This window comes from Piliocolobus tephrosceles, chromosome 5 (assembly GCF_002776525.5).
Source record: "Piliocolobus tephrosceles isolate RC106 chromosome 5, ASM277652v3, whole genome shotgun sequence".
NCBI lineage: Eukaryota > Metazoa > Chordata > Mammalia > Primates > Cercopithecidae > Piliocolobus > Piliocolobus tephrosceles.
This window is the reverse complement of record NC_045438.1, coordinates 122,699,300-122,721,690: the sequence shown is the minus strand read 5'-3', so window position 1 is coordinate 122,721,690 and position 22,391 is coordinate 122,699,300. Positions and strand designations below refer to the sequence as shown.

Here is a 22,391-nt window from a genome sequence, read left to right as displayed (position 1 = left end):
AAAGGATTAAAATGTTTTTACATTGTTCTTGGGTGTCTCCTTCTTGTGCCCATATCTGATAAGCTTTATGGATGATTGCATTTAATTCCTTTTATTTGGAGGGTTTTACTTCCTTGTTAACACGTAAAGTTATAAATGAAGGACAAGGAGGAGATGGAAAATGTGTATTTATTGTCAATTCTTAAAATAGTGTGTAAATAAAATAACATGAGTGTGCTTTAAAGAAATGTGTTATGTAGTGCCTTAATTTAAATTAAAATATTTTTGACTTCTCATTTGAATTCAGAATTAATGGCTTTGTTCATGATTTTAAAAATTTGTGTGAATAAAATCTACCAAAACATTCTGACTGTAATTATTAAATATAAAGTTCAGTGTCACTGGTGATTTTTACATTTGTTACCTTCTTGCAAAATATACTTACTGTGCTAGATGTTGACATGACTTAGTAATATTATAGAAGCCCTATTAGGTACTTATTAGGATTTTTTAAACCCTTTAACAAAAATTTTAAAACAGTATATAAATATACAATCCAGCATAAGGATATCATTGGAAAGAAAGCCCAGATAAGTTTTACAGAGCCTCCAGAGCTGTAATTTATTGGCTTATGGTAGAAGAGAAGAGGTTTGAAAAAAACTGATTATAAAATAGTGGGGATGGTGGGGGAAACAGTCTAATATTTAAACTTTGTTTTGTACATAGCCATAGGTATTTAATGACTTGTCCAATTGCATATGGATTCAAGAAGCTTCCCTCTATTAAAGCAGTGATTAATTCACTTCATATTTTTGTATTAAGAGAACACTGCTAAGAATTGTAGGAAAAAAAAATAAATGGCACTTTTTTTACTCTGAAAGAGAATTATTTCAAAAGTGGTAAAATGTTATTTATACCAACCAATTACCTATGTGTACTCATGGGTTAACTTGCTGCTGAGAGCCTTGTATCCAGAATCATTTTCCAGACCCTGTGCTTCCTGAGGTTTAGATGCTAACTTTGCCTCTTTCCCCAACTCCCAGCCTCCTTAGTGCCTATGTTTGGTTATTACATCCTTCTCACGCCATCCACTCCAGTAGTGTACTCCCACACACATTCACAACCATTGCTTGAAAGAATATGTGAGAATCTAAATGATCCAATTGGGCTTTGGAGTCCTGTAATAGACATGCTGATCACAACATATATGTGTATGTGTGTATGTAAGTATATGTGTAAGTGTATATATATGCGTGTGTGTATATATATATAGAGGCACATGTGTGTATATATAGTTCTGTATTCTAATGTATAAGTATGTGTATATGTTGAAATGACTAGATCCTCTGACTCCTGTCCCATGGTCAAAATTATCTGGGAGGTAAAAGCAGAGTCTATATCCGAAGAGTAAGCCAAACTGCTGTGCAGGCTTTCGGTGTGTCCAGAAGTCTTTTTTTATTCCTTTGGCCTCTGAAATATCATTTCCACTGTCAGTACACAACCTAGTGAGCTCTTCTACTGACAGCTCCATGATGATGATTTACAGACGTGTCTCCCCAGTCTAGACTTTCCTCTTGTGTTAAAGATACAATTTGCTGTTAATTTAATCAGCATTACATTCATATCAACCATGCTCAATCTCACTTTCATAGGTGGGGTGGTGGAAAGGAGCAATAAAAACCCCAAAACAAATCTAGAAAATTTCACTATACAAATAACCATTTCATAAAGGGGCTTCTATAGGTTAGACAGAGTACTATGGATTTACAAAATGTTTGAAATATCCACTGAGGAGAGTGAGTATGTTTTTTACACTCAAAATTTCTGTGAAGATTCTCCCTCCCCCTTTTTTTATAATCTTAAAAAGACATGTTGGGTTCTGTATCGAGTACTGCTAGACTATGTAATTCAAACCAATGCTCTTACTGAGGACTAGAAAATCTGGACAAATAAAAGATTGTGTTTATGCACTGAGGAATTTCCAAGAAAGTGAAGAATGAAGAGGTTAGGATTTAGAAGGAAACATATCCCCATAAACATGAGTCCCTAATGGCATCTGTGAATTGTGGAAGAGGCTGCTGAAGGGCTGAGAAGCTAACCTAATCAAAAGAGACTAGGAGAGGGTGGTTGAAGGACAGAAAGCACAGATGTGAATGTGTCTATTAAAGTCATGCATCTGCACTATTTGGCACAAATAAATTTGAAAATATAAATGAATAATTTCCTAGGAAAAAATATTGTTGGATAAAACTGACTCCAGTAGAGGAAAAGAAAACAAAAACATACTAGTTTCTGTATTTAGTTTGAAAAGGTTGAGACAGTTATAGTGTACAAAAAGTATCAGACCTCAAAGACAATAATCCTTTTTTTAGTGACTCTATCAGGCTTGGATATCAGTTTATATTTGCCTCAAAAAACTAATATTTTAGAAAATGAAATATATTATTTTTGAGGTGAATAAAACTGATATCAAACTTAACAAAATAGCACACACACAAAAAAAACTATGGACCAATCTTGAATGAGAGAAACATTTTTCAAAAATGAGAATTCAACCACATCAGTAGTTAGATGTAAATAGACTGAACATTCCAGTGAAAAGGCAGAGATTATCAAATTAGATGAAAAAGCAATATCCAACTACATGTAGTCTACAAGAGAATCACTTTAAGTACAAAGACACAAATTGAATTTTAAAAAAGGATAGAAAATAATGTGCCATGGAAACTATTAGTCCATCCTCACTCTGCTAATAAAGACATACCCGAGACTGGGTAATTTATAAGGGAAAGAGGTCCAATTGACTAACAGTTCCACAAGACTGAGGAGGCCTCAGGAAACTTACAATCATGGCAGAAGGGGAAGAAAATATGTCCTCTTCACATGGTGGCAGCAAGGAGAGAAGTGCAGAGGAAAGGGATGGAAGCCCCTTATAAAACCATCAAATCTCATAAGAACTCACTATCATGAGAACAGTATGGAGGTAATTGCCCCCTCGATTCAATTACCTCCCATCAGGTCCTTTCCACAACACGTGGGAATTGTGGGAACTACAATTCAAGATGAGATTTGGGTGCAGACACAGCAAAACCATATAGAAACCATAAAAAAGCTATAGTACATATATATATTAATATCAAAGGAGTCTTCAAGACAGTAATTTTCAGAGATAGGGAGATTTCACTAATGTACAAGGACCAATATGAAAGGAAAGTATGACAATTCTAAGTGTTCATACCTAAAAACAGCTTAAAAACACATTAATCAAAAACTGATGGAAGTAAAGAAATAATTCATAAACATAATTGAAGAATTTAGCACTCCTAAGTCATTGATACAACAACCATACCAAGAAAAAAAGACGATAAAGATATAGAAGACTTGAGTGATTTTATCAACCACCTTGACTTAAATGAGATTTAGAGATTACAGCTCCAAACTGCAAAAGATATTCTTTTTGTAAGTACACATTGAAGAATTACCAAGTTAGGCCATACGCAGGACCAGAAAACAAGTCTCAGTAAATAATCACAAAGAATTGCAATTTTACAAAGTATATTTTCTGACCACAATGGAGTGAGAGTCAATAACAATACAATTTAGAAAGTCCTTAAATATTTGGAAATTAAACAATACACTTTTAAATAACTTATGAGAAAAATAAAAATAAGGCAAATAAAATATTTGGAAATGAGTGATCATGAATATGTAGCACCAACATCTACAGTATGCAACTGAAGCATTAGTTAGAGGGAAATTTGCAGCTTTGAATGCCTATCTTAAGAGAGGCTGAAAGATTCGGAATCAATGATTACAGCCTTCGCTTTAGGAACAGTAAAAGGAGGAAATAATCCAAAGTGAGTGGGAAGAAGGATATAATAAAAATAAGATCCAAAGTAATGAAATAGTAAAGAGAAAAATAATAAACTGAAAATTTATTTTTTAAAACCATACTAGTAATATTGATAAGACTGCCTAAGGAAAAAGGGAGATAGCAGAAACTAGCAATATCATTGATAACAGAAGGGCCATCACTGCAGATCCTACATATGTCAAAAAAAAAAAATACAGAATATTATGCCAATGGATTTGACAATTTAAATAAAAATGGATAAATTCACTGAAAAATGCAACTTACCAAACAAATACAAAACTAAATAAAAATTTTGAATAGCTTTATATCTATCACAGACATTAATTTATCAAAAACATTCCTATGAAGAAAACTTCAAGTCCAGGTGGTTTCACTGATTAGTTCACCACACATTTGCTGAAATAAATGATACAAGTCTTACATAAATTCTTATGGAAAATACAAGAAGAAGGAACACGTTTTATTTATTTATTTATGAATGAAATGGAGTCTCGCTCTGTCACCAGGCTGGAGTGCAGTGGCGGATCTCGGCTCACTGCAACCTCCGCCTCCCGGGTTCAAGCAGTTCTCCTGCCTCAGCCTCCCGAGTAGCTGGGACTACAGGCACATACCACATTGCCCAGCTAATTTTTGTATTTTTAGTAGAGACGGTGTTTCACCATGTTGGCCAGGATGGTCTCCATCTCTTGACCTCGTGATCCGCCCACCTCGACCTGCCAAAGTGCTGGGATTAGGGGTGGGAGCCACCGTGCCCAGCCAACACATTCTTGTTATAAGGCCAGTGTAACACTGGTACGAAAACGTGAAAAAATATATTAAAAGACCAGTATTCTTATGAACAAAAATCCTTAACTAAATATTATCTAATTGAATTCAGTGGTAATTCAAAAGGATAATGCACATGAATAAGTGGAGTTCACTACAGGGCACAGAATTGTTGTGATCACTGAAAATCAATCAATGTTATGCTGTATATTAATAGAAAAAAGAACACATTATCAAGTCAATGAACGTGGAAAAGCGCTTGACAAAATTCAACCCTTATTTATTAGTTGAACAAACTGATTAAATTTGGAATAGAAGGAAACTTCCTCCAGCTGATGATGAGATCAGGACCAGGGCAAGGATGTCCACTCTCACCACTTATATTTAACATTGTACTACAGGTCCTAGCAAGTGCAATAAGGATACAAAAGAAGTATTGGAAAATGAAACTCATATTCACAAATGCATGATAGTATACACAAGAAATCCAACAATCTACAGATAAACTCTGAGTTTAAAAAATGGCTAGATATCAGGTCAATATACAAAAATCAAGTGTATTTCTATATCTCAGCAGAAAACAATTAGAAAAGGAAAATTTTAGACTCATATCATTTACATTGCTATCAATAAGCATGGAATATTTGGGAATAAGTCTAACGAAATACATGCAGAATCTTTGCATAGAAAATTATAAAGGAGTTAAGGGAGACCAAAATAAACAGAGGGCTATATAATGTTTATAGGTTGGAAGGTTAAACATTGTAAAGATGGCAATTCTTCCCAAATTGATCATTGCATCCAAGCAATTTCAGCAGGGTTTTATTTTTTTTTTTTTTTTATTTTTTTTTTTTTTTACGGAACTGCGGAAGCCGGCTCTAAAATTTATGCAGAAGTGTGAAGAGCCAAGACAATTTTGAAAAAAATAAAATGGTAGGACATACTCTGTCCGGTGTCAAGAATAATTCTAAAAATATAATAAGAGAGTATGGTATTGACACAAGGATTTAAAAATAGATAAACAGAATTAATTACCTTTGTTAAAATCAAGAATCCATACCTGTGTGGGTGTATTAGACTTCTCTTGTATACCCTCAAATGCAGTCAATATACTCTTGCTCCAGTTGTGTTTTGGCTTTGACTAGCTTCCGACAGATGCAACCTGGTAATGCTTAGCCTCTTTCTTCAGTTCAGACATGACTGGCCTGAACACTAAAGCGCTGAGTGCTTCTAAGATCACACTTGGCACTTGTGCATGCACTTTTCAAGAAATATAGGGAGTTAATGCCCATGGGGCCATGTAAAGGTACAAAGAGAAGGCAGCTGTCTGCTAGCCAGGAAGAGGGCCCTCACCAGGAAACAAATCTGCTGGAACCTTAATCTTGGACTATCCAGCCTCCTGTAACTGTGAGAAATAAATGTCTGTTGTTGAAGCCACCCCATATTTGGTATTTTGTTATGGCAACCACAGCTAATATAATAAATAGTTCCAATACCATAAGAATCTCTTGTGTTGCCATTTTATAATCACCTTCCATTTCAAATTTTGTCATTTAAAAAATATTATGTAAATGGAATTTTACAGTATGTAACTCTTTAGCATTGGTTTTTCCACACAGCATAATTCCCTGGAGATCCATCCAAGTTGGTACATTTGGGGAGTTGGCCCTTTTACTATGTGGTCTTCCAACTTTTGCACAAGGTATGTCTCTTTATTTATTGAAAATTGATTTGATTTGAAGGCTTCTTTGATTTATTTTGTCAGTATTTGGTAATTTTCAGGATCCTGAACCCATTTTGTTAAGTTTATATCTAAGTATTTTATTTTCTTCGGAGTGAATGTAATGGTATTACATTTTTAATTTCAGTTTCCATATATTCATTGTTCATATATAAAAATTGACTGATCTTTATGTGTTTATCTTGTGTCTTCAGACCTTGCTGTTAGTTCTAAGAGTTTCTGTTTTGTTTTTTAGATTTTTTTGGAATTTTCTGCAAAGGCATGCCACCTGGAAATAGGGATAGTTTTATTTCTTTTTTATCACAATGCATGCCTTTTTTTTTTTTTTTTTTTTTTTCCTGCTAGAAGGAACTTCAGTAGCTAGAACTTCCAGTACTATGTTAAATAAGCGTGATGATAGCAGACATCCTTCACCCATTCCTAATCTTAAAGAGAAAGCATTCAGTCTTTCACCATTAACTAAGATGTTAGTTTCAGTTTTTAAAAAAAGATGTTATTTATCAAGTTGAGATAGTTTCCTTTCCTAACTTGCTAACACCTTAGAATTGGATCTTTTCAAGTGCTTTTTCTCCATAGATTGATATGATTGAATGTTTTTCTTTAGCTTGTTGGAGCTTTTTAAATAATGAATTCAATTTATTTATTGTGTATAAGGCTATTCAGATTGTTTCATCTTGGTTGAGGTTTAGCAGCTTGTGGTTTTCAAATTTAAGTTGTTGATTTATGAGGTAAACTTGTTCCTAATAGTTCTCTATTATCTTTTTAATATCAGCATGGATAGCCTCTATTTCATTTCTGATATTGTGATTTTGGCTGTTTTTATTTTTGCCAGTCTTGCTATAGGTTTATCAATATTATTAATTTTTTTAAAGTAGATTTTTATTAATTTTCTCTACCGTTTTTCTAATTTCAATTTCATTGGTTTCTATAGTTATCTTTACTATTTTCTTCCTTTTGCTTCCTTTAACTTGCTCTTCTTTTCTAGTCCCTTGAGGTATGAACTAAGGTTGTTGATTTAAGACCTTTCCTCATTTTATGTAAGCCGTTAGTGCTATAAACTTCCCTCTCAGTACTGCTTTAGATTCATCCCTTATATTTCGATATTATATATTGTGTTTTCATTTTCATTAAATTCTACGTAGTTTTAAATTTTTCCTTTGAGACTTTCCTTTTGACCCAAGGACTATTTTTAAATGTGTTGTTTAGTTTCCATGGGTTTAGAGATTTTCCTGTTGTCTTTCAGTTGTTGATTTCAAGTTTGACTCCCATGTGGTCAGAAAACACAATTGGTATGATTTCAATTCTTTTAAATTTGTGGAGGTTTGTTTTATGACCCAGGATATGGTGAATGGACCTATAGTGGTGAATATTTTATAAGTGCTTGAGAAAAATGTTTACCCTGGTGTGTATTCTTGTCAGTTACGCTGTTGTTTGATAGAGTACTCTCTGTATGTTACTAGATCCTGTTGTTGATTGTGTTGTAGAGATCTTCTGTATTCTTTCTGATTCTCTGTCTAGATATTCTAAAAGTTATCGAGAGGAGGGTATTGAATCCCAATTAAATTGGGATTTATCTGTTTTTCCTTTCAGTCCTATCAGTTTTTTTCTTCATATATTTTAAGATTCTGCTGTTTAGGATTTATAACATTTAGGATTGTTATGTATTGCTGATGAAATATTATATATTACATTATATAAATTTATCATTATTCCTTTTATCAATATGTAAAATCCTCTTCATAGTAATTCTCTCTGCTCTAAAGTTTATTTTGTCAGATATTAACATAGTCATTCTTGCTTTTCAAAAATTAATATTTGTTTACATTGGTGTTGTATAGGAGAAAAAAAGAAAAATTAATGTTTGCATAGCACAACTTTTCCCATCCTTTTACTTTTGACCTACTCTGTCTTGGTTTTGAAATTAGTTTATTGTAAACCACATATAGTAGAGTCAGTTTTTTTGGTCCATTCTGTCAATTTCTGTCTTTTGAGATTAGTGTATTTAGATAACTTACATTTAAGGCAATTATTAATATGTTAATTCTGCCATTTTATTATCTGTTTTCTAGGATTTCCCCTGGTTCTCATTTCTGCTTCTCTTCTTTTGCCTTCCTGTGGGTTATGTTAAATTTTTTAATTCCTTATTGATTTATTTGTAGTATTTTTGCATGCATCTCTTTGTATAGTTTTTCTAGTGGTTGGTCTGAGTGTTACAATATGCATTTGTGATTTATAATTGTCTACTGGTATCAGCATTTTACCACTTTGAATGAAATGTGGAAACCTCATTTCCATTTAGGTCCCATTAACTTCCATACTTCTAAATATTGGCATGAATATCAGGTGGCATTATAATTGCGTTGAACATCAAATATGGTTTATAACACTCAGAGAAAAAGGATGGTCTATTGTATGTACCCATGTGTCTGCTCTTCCCATTTTTCCATCTTCTTTTCTGACACTCTACAATTCCTTTTTTATTACCATTTCCTTTATGTCTGAAGAACATTCTTTACCTATCTTTAAAAGTAGGTCTTCTGCTAGCAGCAACTTCTTTTAATTTCTCTACTTCAGAGAATGATTTTATTTCCCCTTCATTCTTTAGGATAGTTTCATGGTATACAGAATTCATGAAAGTCACTTCTTTTTTAAGCACTTGAGAAATACTGTGCCATTGCCTCTGGCCTCCATAATTTCAGGTAAGAATCTGCTGTCATCAGACTTGGTGTTCTATAGGTAATGCATTGCTTCTCTTTGGCTACTTTCAAGATTTTTCTTTTAAGTTGTTGGGTGGAGGGCCCTTTTTAACAAGTTTACTTACAATGTACCTAAGTGTGAATTTATCTGGGTTTATTCTGTTTGGGAGTTCACTCAGTTTCTTGGATCTGTAGATTTGTGTCTAGTCAAGTTGGAGAAGGTTTTAGCCATTATTTTGTCAAGCAGTCTTTCAACCTCCCCTTTTACAACCCTGCTGATATGGAAGTTGGATTTTTTTCTTATTGTCCCACAGATCACTGAGACTTGTTAAAGTTTTGTGAATTCTAGTATTCTGTACTTAAGTTTACTGATTCTATCCACCAATTCCATTGTACTATTGAGCCTGTTTTTTTTAAATGTCACTATATTTTCAGTTTTATAATTCCCATTTAAAAAATAACTTATTTCTTTGCTGAGATTTTTTACCTTTCATTTTAGAGAGAGTTTGTGCTGATCACTGAAGTATTTTTATGACAACTGTTTTTTCAATTCTTCTTGTATGATCCCAACATATGAATCATTTTGGTGCTGGTGTCAATTGTTTTTTTCTCATTGTAGTTGTGATTTTCTTGGTTTTAGGTATAGCAGGTAATTTTCAGTTGTATCCTGGATATCTTATATATTATGTAATAAGATGATGAGTTCCCTTTACATTTTTTATTTTAGCAGAAAGTCATACTGTTTAGGTTTAGCATGTAGATCTTGTCCTACTTTTGTGGGCTGTGATTCCAATGGCAGCTTAATTTTCACAGCCTTTGGGGTGCTATTGGATTACAGTCTGCTTGGATTGTGGTGCTCCTGGAATTCCCACTTGTCTCTGCTGGTCCTGCCTGAGGAAAGCAGAAGGGTTTTCCCCGGGCCAGCTGCCAGGTATCTCTTGGTAGGGGAATGGTGTAGTGGGATTCCTTTATTGGTGCGCCTTGCCCATTGCAAAGTCTCTGGGTAGAGCAGGAGAGTCCCAGGCCATGGGAACAAAGAGGTTCCCCAGACTGTCTGCTGTAGCTTGGTCTCTTTTGCAGATTTTGTTTGTCCACCTCTATGTCTCTCAGTGGAAGAGTGTTTCAGTGGTGGGAAGGATAATGCTCCTCTTCGCTGCTCTTTAATGGGACTCCCAATCAATATTCCTTGTTGGAGGGTTATGGTAATTCCCCTTGCTGATGACATGGGTTACCCTGATGTTACCAGAGATTCTTTGATCCAGGGGAGGAATAAACCTCCCTGGGCTGCTATCTTGGTAGGCAGGGGTTAAGAAATGCCGGCTCTGTGTGGCCTCCTTCCGTTAGGTCGGAAGCACGTGAAGCCCTGCCGCTGTGGTGTTTTTCCAGCCCCAGGTTCCCTAATCAGCTCGCAGCCTTATTACCACCCTTCAGAGTCTCTTGCACCATTTCCAGGTTCTATAATTATGCTTAGTGTGGAGGAACAAGGAAAAGCAGGACCACGCTATTCTGTCCTGATTGGAAGTCAAAATGTATTTTAAAACGTCTTTTTTTAAAAAAAATCAAATTGCCCACAAGGTTATGAGGAATTACCAGGCTGACATTCAAAGAAGACTGAAATCCTAAAAGAGTCTAGCATTCAGGACTCTTTTGTCCTGGGGCATTGCTCTTGGGCATTGGCCAATCTGGAAGAAAGCTATAAGCCTTGTATAGCTGAATGTAAAAAGATGGACTAGAGAACCTGCCATGGGTGGGAACATCGGTTAACCACCTCCTGCTAGGGGTAGGATCTCAAGGGGCTACCTTAGGATGAACCAGAAGCAAACCAACCTAGACGGCAGCTTGACTTTGAGTATAAACTCAGTCACGGAACCTGGGTCCTGCCTCCAGCTCTGGCACTAATATGTTGTGCAAATTTCACAACTTTGCAGGAGCTTTTGTTAAATCAAGGATTGGATGATCCCTTAGAGCTTTCCTAACTCTATGATTATCAAGTATATTTTTCTGCTAATGAAAAACAACAACAACAAAAAAAATGTGAAAGCTGGGGTCTTTCATTAGATTTTCTAGAAATAATAGGTGCTTGTAAGAAACTAAGACTAATAATAGGATACTTACAAGGTCACAGGGCATTTTGAAAAGCAATTTAAACTTAAACTGCGGGTGATGGAGAAGAAATTGTAAAATACAAACTGAATTTTAAAAAATCCTAACGATTAATAAACTTTACAAAATGGTTGATGTAGGAGGATGTTGGAAAAAAAAAATGGGGGCACAGGAGAAGTTCCATTCCTCTGATCTTTCTAAAATTCTTACAGTTAGTAAGATTAGCTAGTCTTTTATTTCCATGTGCTAATTTTGAGTTCACTGCATACAAAGCTTGACCATGAAGACATGCAGGTAAAACAAAACAACAACAAAGAGATGTCAATGATAAGTGATGTGATTTTCCCAGAAAAGTTTAAAGTTTTATTTTCCTTCAGGTAAACTCTCCTATTTTATAGGAAAATAAGTATCTGTAAATAAACCATCTGATAATCAAATATTCATATGTGAATTTACTTTCTTACTAATGTAACAGCACCTTCTAAAATGAATTTAACGCAATTATTAATTTAAATGGACAGATAGCAAAATAGTAGTGCTTAAAAATGGACCAATTTCACCTTCCAGTCATTATGCTGACATTTCAATAATACAGGGTAAGTTCACAGCTAAAAAGCAAGCCAACATGAGTGCTCATGTATTCTGAGATGTCTAATCCAGAGTCCATACTTCTGGGGAGTTTGCTACCTACCATATAATTTCCCAGCTTTTTAATCCGTAGGCCATTTCCAATTATTTGATTCTATTCTATTAAGAGGTTTTATAATGAAATGGGAATTATGTGCCAACATTCCTTACTGGTATTATCATTTTAAAAAATAAGACATTCACCAACTTTTAGGAAGCACTTAAATTTGGTTAAATTTTTAACTATGTTACTTCAGTTCTTCACATCCAATTTGTCCTTTCTTTCTGGAATAGTTATACAATTTTACCTACTCATTAGCCAGTTGGTGCATATATATATATATATATATATATATATATATGAAATCACAATACTATTCAAGTGTCTGTAAAGTGCTATTTTCTTCAGAGAAAGCCTTTCTTTTCAGTGCTTCCTCTTTCCTCTAAGAAGCCACATGTAATAATACCATGCCTCTCCCAAACTTCTTGATTACTTAGAAATCTAAAGCTCAGCCTTAGGTTGTTGGAATGAAAAAGACTGAGATGACCAGGCAGGTCAAAAGTACTACCTCAGAAGTAGAAGTCTATTTGTGAACTTGGATTCAGCTTTGATTCCACTGAGCACCTGGTAGGTGGGTATTCACATATTTCTTGAAATAGGGCTATATCATCTTGGCTCCCATGTTTTGATACCTGTTACCACAAAGAGTTATTTTGCTGCCTTTTTCTAGTATGCACACTTTACCACTGTTCTGGGTGTCTTGTAAACATCTCACATGTGGTCTTATTTTTTTTTCCAGGCTCCACACAGTTCTTTTCAAGGATTGAGTGGCCAATATTTCACCTAATATGGCTTGTGCTCTTTTGCAACTTCGAATCTTCAAATGCTCAAATCTAAAAGATGCTTGTGCTGTTATTATGTGCTACCAGAACGAAAACAAACATTGTTTTATCCAATTTGATTTTTAATGTAATTAATAGTGATTTAATTTTCAAAGAAGCAAATAATTACAAACAAGAGAAAACATTGCTGAGATGGTGCCTGGTCACTTCTATTCAGACCATTGCTGAACTACATAGAAAAAAATGTATATTCATGGTGTCTTCATTATTATGAAAATCACAGTAATATGACTCATCGGGAAATCACAATAATTTTATGACAGAAACAATATAGTTAGAATGAATCTGTCAGTACTTGACTCTCTTTTGGGGAAAAATAAATGCAAACCATGTTCTTTGGAAAGAAATATGACAAGAAATGCCCCTAGTTGCATTCTGCTGTTGGGAATACATCTCCAAAATTCAAGGTTCAAAGGTTATCACATTTAATTTTCAACACTTATCACTTTCTTCTTCTCTCAATTTATGGAGATAGATTTCTACATTCGTTATTTGGGATTATTAGAAATTTCATTCAGTTTGAACAATGAGTAACAAGTATTCTGTGACATGGGCGCAAAAAGTTGTCATTTTCAATCAAGTTATAAGACATAACTGTCCATAAAGTGCATTTCAAATTAAAGTACCCATCTGGAGAGAAATGTAAAGTGCAATATATAAGGTACTTTACATAGTACAAAGTTACTAAATATATACATTATATGTGCCAAGTCCAAATAAAGCAGGATCTTATCTGTCCCTTTGCTACAGTGAACAATGGAGACATACTCTTACATCTTTATTCCTTTGCAGGTGTAAGTATTTTGGTCTCTGTGTGTGTGTGTGTGTGTGAGTGTGTGTGTGTGTGTGTACCTAAATATGTAACTGCTTAATGGTTTCTGCAAATGTCTGGAACTGGTTTCCCAGAATTTGAAACCTTTAAACACTGACATAATTATGATATATCCACTTCAATATGCAAATCTACTTCATAGTAACATTAGGCTTGTAATAATGGTTGAGCTATTTCACCATGCATATCTTGTAAGGCAGGTATTTGACTGTGAATTAAATGTTTAATGAAAATTATAAAAAATACAATCACTATAATGCTGCCAAGAGAGACCCCTATGAAATAAGGGTATGACTGCTCTTGGTCATATCCTGCTGGTTTGACACTACCAGGGAGGAGTATAGTACTCTGTGTATAAGGGACTGTCCTTGGTATTGCTGAATTGAGCAGATCCTGGACATTCCAGAATGATCCATTGTGTGGCATGGCGGTGATATTAAGGAGGTGGCATAGTAGTGGGTACAAATCTGTGGAGTTCATGGCTTCTTTTGAGAAATTCTTTCTGAAGGCAGGACCATGGGCTAAAAATATTGGATGCATTTCTGCTAATGCATTATCATAACCGTGGTTGCCTACTGTAAAGAGAAAATATGTGAAAAAGTTAGCCGGCTGTGCATTAAAATGGACATAATTGTTGTATGGTCAAGTTCTGAACTTAAATGCACATCTTATCTAGTTTGACTGTAAACATAAAATAATCTTTGACAAACAATCTCTGCTGTTTTCCACATCACAATTCTCTTCAGGAAATGAAGAGTCAAATGGTTGCGAATCTTTCTCACAGGCCAACAGTGACTTAAACAGCAGGGGAAAAAGGGTAAAGAACAAAGCAGAGCCAAGTTAGGGAAAAATTAGAGTTTTGTTTTGTTTTAACTGGTGGCAAACTAATATTCAGCAAATATTTATTGGGTACCTACTGTGTTCCAATGATTGTTCTAAAGATAAAGAGATAAAGGTGCTCTTAGTCTTACTCTGAAGCCAATAAACTCACAGTGAACACAATAAAAGGGGAAACACAATACATAAAAAAAAAAACAAAAGAAACCATAAAAATCAAAACTGTACTTAACAGCTATAATCTATTACTAAAAAACAAAGGTCAGAGTGGAGGAGAGTAGGAAACTCTTGATTTTGATGCCTGTAATCAGGATCCAACTTAGCATTATGCGCTTTTAGAGTGGCTACACATAAGGTAAAAACTTGGGGGTCTTCTGACATGTATCAAATGACATAAAATGGATATGAAATTGATAATAGCTGAATGTCAAAGGCATGTGTGCCTAGCATGGTATCAAGGTGCAAGGCGAAGGAGCTACTGCTAAGATGGCACCCAAAGAAAACTGACAGGCTTTATCTTAAAGGTGGCAAGGAGAATGACTAGTAAATCCATCTCTAATACCCATACGTGCTACAGGGAACTATGCAATAGAAACACTCCCTGCCCCGTCCCCCTCAAAAAAATCCTAAATCAGTTTTTCTAAAAGTCACAAACTGACCCCTAGTCATTCAAAGTAATTTGAAATCTACCAGGCAAAATGTATCTAAAGAAGTCATTCTAGATGCCATGATTCTTTTAGGTTTATTTAAGTAAAAGTAACACTGAACTTTTGAATCACTAGTAATTATCTGACAGGGTACTGTGCTATTCCATTAATTAATAGTCACATTGGGAATATGTCATTATATACTTTGTAATTGACTGGATGATTGCTGCGTTCATTTCTATGAGAAGTTGGGATCTAGACTCTCACTCATGAAGGCAAAGATAATTATCTCATATTGCACTTCTTATTAGAAATTCAGACTTAAAATTAAATCATTGGGACTTATGTAAAATCTTTCCTATGAATAGGGACTTTGTTTTGTAGTGGTAGCCCTGATCATAAATGCTTGATCAAGTAGATGGTATTTAATAATGAATGCCTAAGGGCAATGGTTCTCAAACTTTTGTGTGTTTCACCAGGGCCTCACAGTTTCAGATTCAGTAGGTCTGTGTTGGGCCCAATAATTTGCATGTCTAACAAGCTCTCAGCTGATGCGGATGCTGCTGGGCCATGGAACACACTTTGAGAACCACTGCTTTGGGGCATTAGGGTTTAACTATTCTGGCATTAGGTATGCAGTGGTCAATCTTTAATTAATTACTGAATCATTAAACATAATGTAATATAAATTGGAGTATTATTAAGGTTTTCTATCAAAAATAGAGGTGACTAATCTATTGTATAACTGTAGTTCAGCAAACCATTTCTAGAGGGCCCTTTGAATTTATATTAACTTTAAAATACAAATCTTGCCAAAGATAGCAGTCCTTTTTTGAGTAATCCCTCTAATATAAGAGCTACCTGCACAAGACATAAAAATCTGAACACTGGGTCATGGACCATTGTCTGTATGTAAAAACTGTTTTAAGAACCAGAAACCATGTATCTGTACACATCTGCCACTATAAGTCACGAACACACTACAAATGCCATTGTCAGGCATCTGCTTTTCTTTTAATCAATAAACATGATAGAAACCCAATTCTACCTAAGGGACATTTTGTATATATCTTTTATAAATGAAGGACCAATGTCTAAAAACAGTATTTCTAGGTAGTACTGAAACACTGTAGTTCCTTAACATTCAAGTAACAGAGAGTAAAAATACCAATCAACAAACTGCTGTATTATGTATTAAAACTGTCGTATTTTAGCAAAAAGCAATGCAGAATGGAAAGAAATACTATAACATACTCACACAGAAAGTCATCTGACTTATTCTGTAAAATGTGCCACCCTTCGTCAGCCACTGCTATGATTGGTTGAATTCGATTGTTGTATTTGTAATGCCACCTTTCTGGAATCTCTTCTTTTTTGTAAACAGTAAGATTAGGATGAGCATGAGTTAGTGCTTCATAGACTTCATCAAATTTACCTAAAGAGAAGGGAGGAGAGGCACTCAGAACAAAATACTCATAGCTACAATCAACCAACCAACCATGGGCAACAGACTTGCTACCGAGGTGAAAAGCCACAGAGCTGAACATAAGAAAAAATTCTTTTCCCCTTTGGGGAAAACAATTTTGGGAGGGGAAACTACGAAATAATCTTCTGTTCTAAGTTCACCTTATAGAATTAAGGAAGGGCATTTCATAGAACCAGGAACCTCTATAGACTTCGATATACACATAGATTAATTAGTGACACTATGTAAAATATCTAGGGTACTGCAATAGCCAAACAAAAATAGCTAGGTTCTGGTAGCTGTAAGTGCAGACACAAAGAATCTCCAGACAAGAAAACATGGTGAGTGGTGGGTGAGGGCTGGGAAAAGAGACTGGAGGTGGAAAGCAGTTTGTAAAATGTAAACATCCAAAAACACTGGAGGTGTTGCCAAAGTACTCCCTGTAACTACAAATGCAGTTACCTGGGCACTGTCCTTCATCCTTCTCCTGTCTTTCAGATCCATTGCTGAGGTTTCATCCTTACCTTCCACACAACCACAAGAGGACATTCCAATTTTATAAAGGAAATTGAAGGGTTAACCTAATTTTCTCCCTTTCCCCTTCCCTTCCTCCCTCCCTTCCTCCTTTTCTCTCTCTTTTGTCCCTTTCTCTTCCCTCCCTCTCTCTTTCCCCCCTCCGACTCTCAACTCTCTTTCTTTTTTTTGTTCGACTGGGTCTCCGTGTCGCCCAAGCTGGAGTGCAGTGATACGATCATAGCTCACTGTAACCTGGAACTCCTGGGCTCAAGCAATCCTTCCACCTCAGCCTGGGACGCAGGCATGTGCCACCACGCCAGGCTAATATGTTGCCCAGGCTGGCCTCGAACTCCTGGCCTCAAGTGACCCTACTGCCTCAGCCTCCCAAAGTGCTGAGATTATAGGCGTGATCAACCACTCCTAGCTAATTTTCTTAAACAACAAAAAATGGGCTGTTTGCTGAAAACTGTGTGTGTAAAACACATGCATAGTTTAACATTTGCTGTTTCATATGATTCTCCTAATTCCCCTCTGAGGGATGGAATTCTCATTTGTGAGATATTATAGCTTTTTGAAATCTGCTTTCTCATTTGATGCCTAAGACCAACACTACAAGGTGATAAAATATGTCAAAGAGCATGCCTGAGTTGTGTTGTCACTTATTTTGTGACCTTGGGATGTTAAACCTTTTGAGGTCATTTACCTGTCATTTACTTGTCTTTAAAATGGAGACAATGCTGAGGTGACAGGCTTGGTATGAGGATTCCAGGAGATGTTTGTAAAAAGTTTAAGATATTGTTATCACTTTCCACACTTATAAGGAAAATAAACCTCAGATTGACCAAAGCTCTTCCTCTTTCTTATCCTCCACAGCTTCCTTGTTAAGCAGGTCTGAATTAGGAGTCTATAAAACGCTTTGGGGCTTCTATGAAATAACTGTATATGTATTCAAGTTTTGTATGTATTTCTCCATCTCAATTTTTCTGAGAAGGGAGGCTATAGCTTTCATCATATTCTATGATTCCAAAATGGTTAAAACCTACTGCCATACATATATAGAGTGCGTCAATTTCAGTATTCTAGGAAAAAGGGAAAAAAAATTAGGCTTTGAGAAAAGAGATTTTGTCTTTTCAGAGTCTGAGGATTAAATCCCAGAATATTACCATGACATAGGCAAGTCTACTTTAAAGGCGCAGCAACAGAAACCCCTATTCATTTGATCACACTGGGCAAATGCACATCTAGCCTCAGCTCACCATTCAGTCAGCCTTACCTTCTTTTGGCAAGATGGCTGCTACTGGTGATTGATCAATCAGGGTATAGTGGTCTTTATCCAGGTACCGGTCAAGTTCTATTAACCTTTCCTCAGAGCACTGCGTCATTCCGTGATCACTTGTGATGATTAGGTTCAGAGTGTGCCACAACTTTGCCTTTTTTAGCATTTGTATGAGATATCCTAACTTGTTGTCAATATCTGAAATGACAGGCCCCATGAGCGGACTGTCAGGTCCCAAATGGTGGCCCATGTCATCAGGGTCTTCCCAATAAAGAAGACCAAGATTTATGGGCTCTTCTGATGTAAACCATTCGATAATTTTGGCAACTCTATCTTCAAATGAAACTGACTCATTGTAAGGCATGTAATGAGTAGGAAAACACTTATGTATTTTTACATCTGTTCCGGGCCACATGGCTGCGCCACTAGTATGTCCTGCCCTCTGATTTGTGATCCATATTGGTGTCGCTTCTTCCCAAAACTTGGAATCATAAATATTCATGTGATCCAAGGAGAAAGATTTGTTCCGAATAGGATCAAACATATCATTTGCAACAATCCCATGATTCTCTGCAAAGAGGCCAGTTACCAAAGTATAATGGTTAGGGTAGGTTTTTGTAATAAAAACATTAGTAACTTGCTTCACATGAACACCATATTTCATAACATAATGAAAATGAGGCGTTGGAACTTTATATAAGTAATCCCAACGGAATCCATCAAAAGAAACTAGTAGAACATTTTGCTGGTGTGGTTGGTGAGAAAAGGTGGTTAAAAGACTCAGTGCAGCAAGTATGAAGGACACCAAGAGAAATTTCGAAGTCATTTTCAAAGTATTTGATCAGTTCAGCGTAAAATAATCTGTAGAATAAACACATAGAAATTAATGGCAATAATTTTGTTTTGTATACTTTCCCCCAAACTCAGAGTAACAGTGTTTAGCAATCCTAGTTATATCATAAATCACAGCCTGGAAGAATTATGTCACAGAACTCCATATTAGACAAGAGACCTGGGGCTAAATGAATAATAAAGCTAATAAGTTTAATCGCATTTAAACAACTTTTTCACTTCTGATAATTTATCTAAATATCCCTCAAAAGAATTATTTAAGTGAGCTCTTCAATAGCATTTTAGAATATGACATCATTTACATAAAACTTTTTAGAAACATTTTCAGTTTGATCCAGATTTCTGACTTCTGGTCAGAAACTTTTTTATAGTCAAATACCTGTGAACATACTTAACGTTATGGCTAGACCAACTATGGCAACCTAACAACCATGAAGTATCATTAGCAAATCAAATAATGGTGCATATATATATTGTATAGATATATGAATATGCACACTTCTATTTTCAACCCCTATGTTTGGTTCATCACAGACGAAAGAAGTATTACTAAAGAGAGAGGAATATAGATGAATTTGGTTTCTTGAAATAACATTTGTGATATCCAGATATATTTATTGAAAAGTAATCTGCATTCATTTATTAATAATCAAATCATAGCCTTCTTTAAACTAAATAATTAGATTCTAAACTAAATATTAACAGAAATACAATTCTGAAATTTGTTGCTGACTTTCCTAATGTTAAAATTTGTCAAAATTTAATCTCATCATTAATATGTGTAGTAAAAGCACTTCCCTGGTTTAAATCTCTGAATCAACGTTGTTGGACTTTTCCCCTAATCTGTGTATATTTCTTTTTCTTTTTTTTTTTTTTTTTGAGACGGAGTCTGGCTCTGTCGCCCAGGCTGGAGTGCAGTGGCCGGATCTCAGCTCACTGCAAGCTCCGCCTCCTGGGTTTACGCCATTCTCCTGCCTCAGCCTCCCCAGTAGCTGGGACTACAGGCGCCCGCCACCTCGCCCGGCTAGTTTTTTTTTTTTTTTGTATTTTTTAGTAGAGACGGGGTTTCACTGTGTTAGCCAGGATGGTCTGGATCTCCTGACCTAGTGATCCGCCCGTCTCGGCCTCCCAAAGTGCTGGGATTACAGGCTTGAGCCACCGCGCCCGGCCATCTGCGTATATTTCTAAAATACTTTCATTCTATTGGAGAAAGCTAATAAGATGCTGTATGGATAAACAATAGATATATACATTTTGTCAGTTTTCATCCAGCAAGGATCTTTTGTTCTCGCCTTTTTCTGTCCATTCCTGCATGAAGGTATTTATAAATCTAGCAAAAGTTAGATCAAACCATACTTGTACAAATAAATCTCTTGAAACTGGCTTTTGATATCTTCCTAAGCTGAAGACTTTTGTTTGTTTGTTTGAGAGGGAGTCTCACTCTGTTGCCCAAGCTGGAGTGCAGTGGCACGATCTCAGCTCACTGCAACTTCCGCCTCCGGGGTTCAAGCAACTCTCTTGCCTCAGCCTCCCGAGTAGCTGGGACTACAGGCGCCAGCCACCATACCTGGCTAATTTTTGTATTTTCAGTAGAGAAAGGGTTTCGCCATGTTGGCCAGCCTGGTCTCAAACTCCTGACCTCACGTGATTCACCCACCTCGGCCTCCCAAAGTGCTGTGATTACAAGCATGAGTCACCGCAGCCGGCCTGAAGACATTTTTAAACTTCAAAAAGATATCCTGTTTCGCCTTGCTGTGTTATAGCTACAGGTAAATAAAAACTACTTGGCATGCTTGCTTTGCCTTCAGGAGTACAAGGTATATGTACATTGTGGGTATTGGCTGAGGGCAATAAATTCTGTTTTGCTGGTTTTAAACTGTGCTTTCACCGTACCTAGACATTTCTTAAACTGAAATTGTTTTAGGTATTGCTCTCAAGATGATGGCTCAAATGTTATATTTAAAAACGATTTCTTAGATGGCAATACTCTGATTCTGGAAGGAACATTAAAAATAGTTGCAGCAGGGAATAGCAAATAGGTTACTGCAAATATATTTACTCACCTATCTGGCTACGGACGGTAGTTGCTCTCTGTCCTTTCTTCCCCTAATTTTCTCTCCCACCTTTTTAAAACAAGGAAGGCTAGTAGCAACCAAATGTAATTTAAAGCTAAAAGCAGAGAAAATAAACTACATGGAACACCTGATTTTCATCTATCTTAGCAAATTAATTCGGCAAATGTGTAAGCAGGAGAAAACTGCTTTCTTGAGACCAACGAAAGTAAGCAAAGATTAAGTGTTGTCTAAAGCTTAGGAATGTTTGGCAAGAAGACTCAACATCACATCCATGACACAGAGAAATAAATACGTAGGGGTGGGGAATGAATATCAGTTTTTTTTTTTTTTTTTCTTTTTCGTGCACAAAATGCTGCACAAAACAGTGGAATCCCTGGATCTGGCTCCAGATTTCCTTGAGTACTTTCCAGTTCTTTCTCCCCTCCAACCCTTCCTACACAAACAAGACTTGGAGATCAAGAAGGAAGGGGCACCAATTAAAGGGAAGAGGGAAAGTGCAGAGGAGTAGGTTTGTGTAGCTCGGTTAGAAGTCAAGGGCAGGGGTTCCATCTTCTCCACCAGAATTCCATCCTAGCCACCCAAAAGGGTCGCGGCGTAGGGTATGTTCCCAATTCCCAGTCATCCCGCCCACCGAGGCCTGGGCTTCTTAAATGTGCAGTGGCAAGGAGAAGGCGTGTGGGTCCCCGGAAGGGAAGCCACCCACACCCGTGGACTCACCCTCGCAGCGATCCGTTCAGTCAGCATTAGTTTGGGGCAACGGGAGGGAGGGCCTGGAGGAGACTACCTCTGGCGCGCCGCGGGTAACGGCGGGAAGGTGACTCGAGGAAGGGGCGCCCCCGGAACGCGCAGGAGCTCACCTGCGCTTAACTCTGGAGCGGAGCGCCTGACCGCGCCGCTCCCCCGCGCCCTGCCTCCTGGCTCCTATTGGCTGCTGCAGAGGTAGTCCCCTCTGCCCGGGTTGCCCACGAAAGCCGGGCTCCCAGGAGTAGCTGCACGGCCTATCAATCAGCAGGGGCAGGGGCGGGCGCTGCCTGGGTTTGGAGGATGGAGGGGGAGGGGACCCGCGGGGGCCAGGACCCAGCTGGGAGGCTGAAGGCGTGGAGTGGCCAATTGCTTGGTCACACGCAAAACCTTCCTGCAAAGTGCCTCTTCCAGGGGACCAGCTGTGCTGGAGTCAGTGATGCTGAGAGATTATTACGTGCT

The 22,391-nt window shown here is 36.7% G+C and overlaps 1 protein-coding gene across 3 annotated transcripts; it reads right to left on the bottom strand.

Annotated features, from left to right (window-relative positions):
* Window positions 1-11,495: 11,495 nt before the first annotated feature.
* ENPP5 (ectonucleotide pyrophosphatase/phosphodiesterase family member 5) lies at window positions 11,496-22,114 on the bottom strand. Of its 3 annotated transcripts, none has more exons than XM_023212954.2 (4): window positions 21,906-22,114; window positions 18,259-19,122; window positions 16,263-16,439; window positions 11,496-14,095 (listed from the first exon to the last, which is right to left on the bottom strand). In XM_023212954.2, exons 2-4 carry the CDS (start codon window positions 19,085-19,087, stop codon window positions 13,668-13,670), a joined length of 1,434 nt encoding a protein of 477 aa, XP_023068722.2. In that variant the 5' UTR covers window positions 19,088-19,122; window positions 21,906-22,114; the 3' UTR covers window positions 11,496-13,667. The 3 variants fall into 3 exon arrangements, with proteins under 3 accessions (XP_023068722.2, XP_023068723.2, XP_023068725.2); XM_023212955.2 differs by having other exon boundaries at window positions 22,046-22,114; XM_023212957.2 differs by having other exon boundaries at window positions 18,259-18,831; window positions 22,046-22,087.
* Between the last annotated feature and the right edge of the window lie 277 nt (window positions 22,115-22,391).

What these genes read in the sequence shown, in the direction of transcription:
- ENPP5 (XM_023212954.2), bottom strand. Translation starts at nt 19,087, where the DNA reads ATGACTTCGAAATTTCTCTTGGTGTCCTTCATACTTGCTGCACTGAGT. An exon ending in AGCCATCTTGCCAAAAGAAG is followed by an intron (nt 16,440 to 18,258) that starts GTAAGGCTGACT and finishes CCTTCTCTTTAG; the next exon opens with GTAAATTTGATGAAGTCTAT. An exon ending in TAAGTCAGATGACTTTCTGT is followed by an intron (nt 14,096 to 16,262) that starts GTGAGTATGTTA and finishes TTCTCTTTACAG; the next exon opens with TAGGCAACCACGGTTATGAT.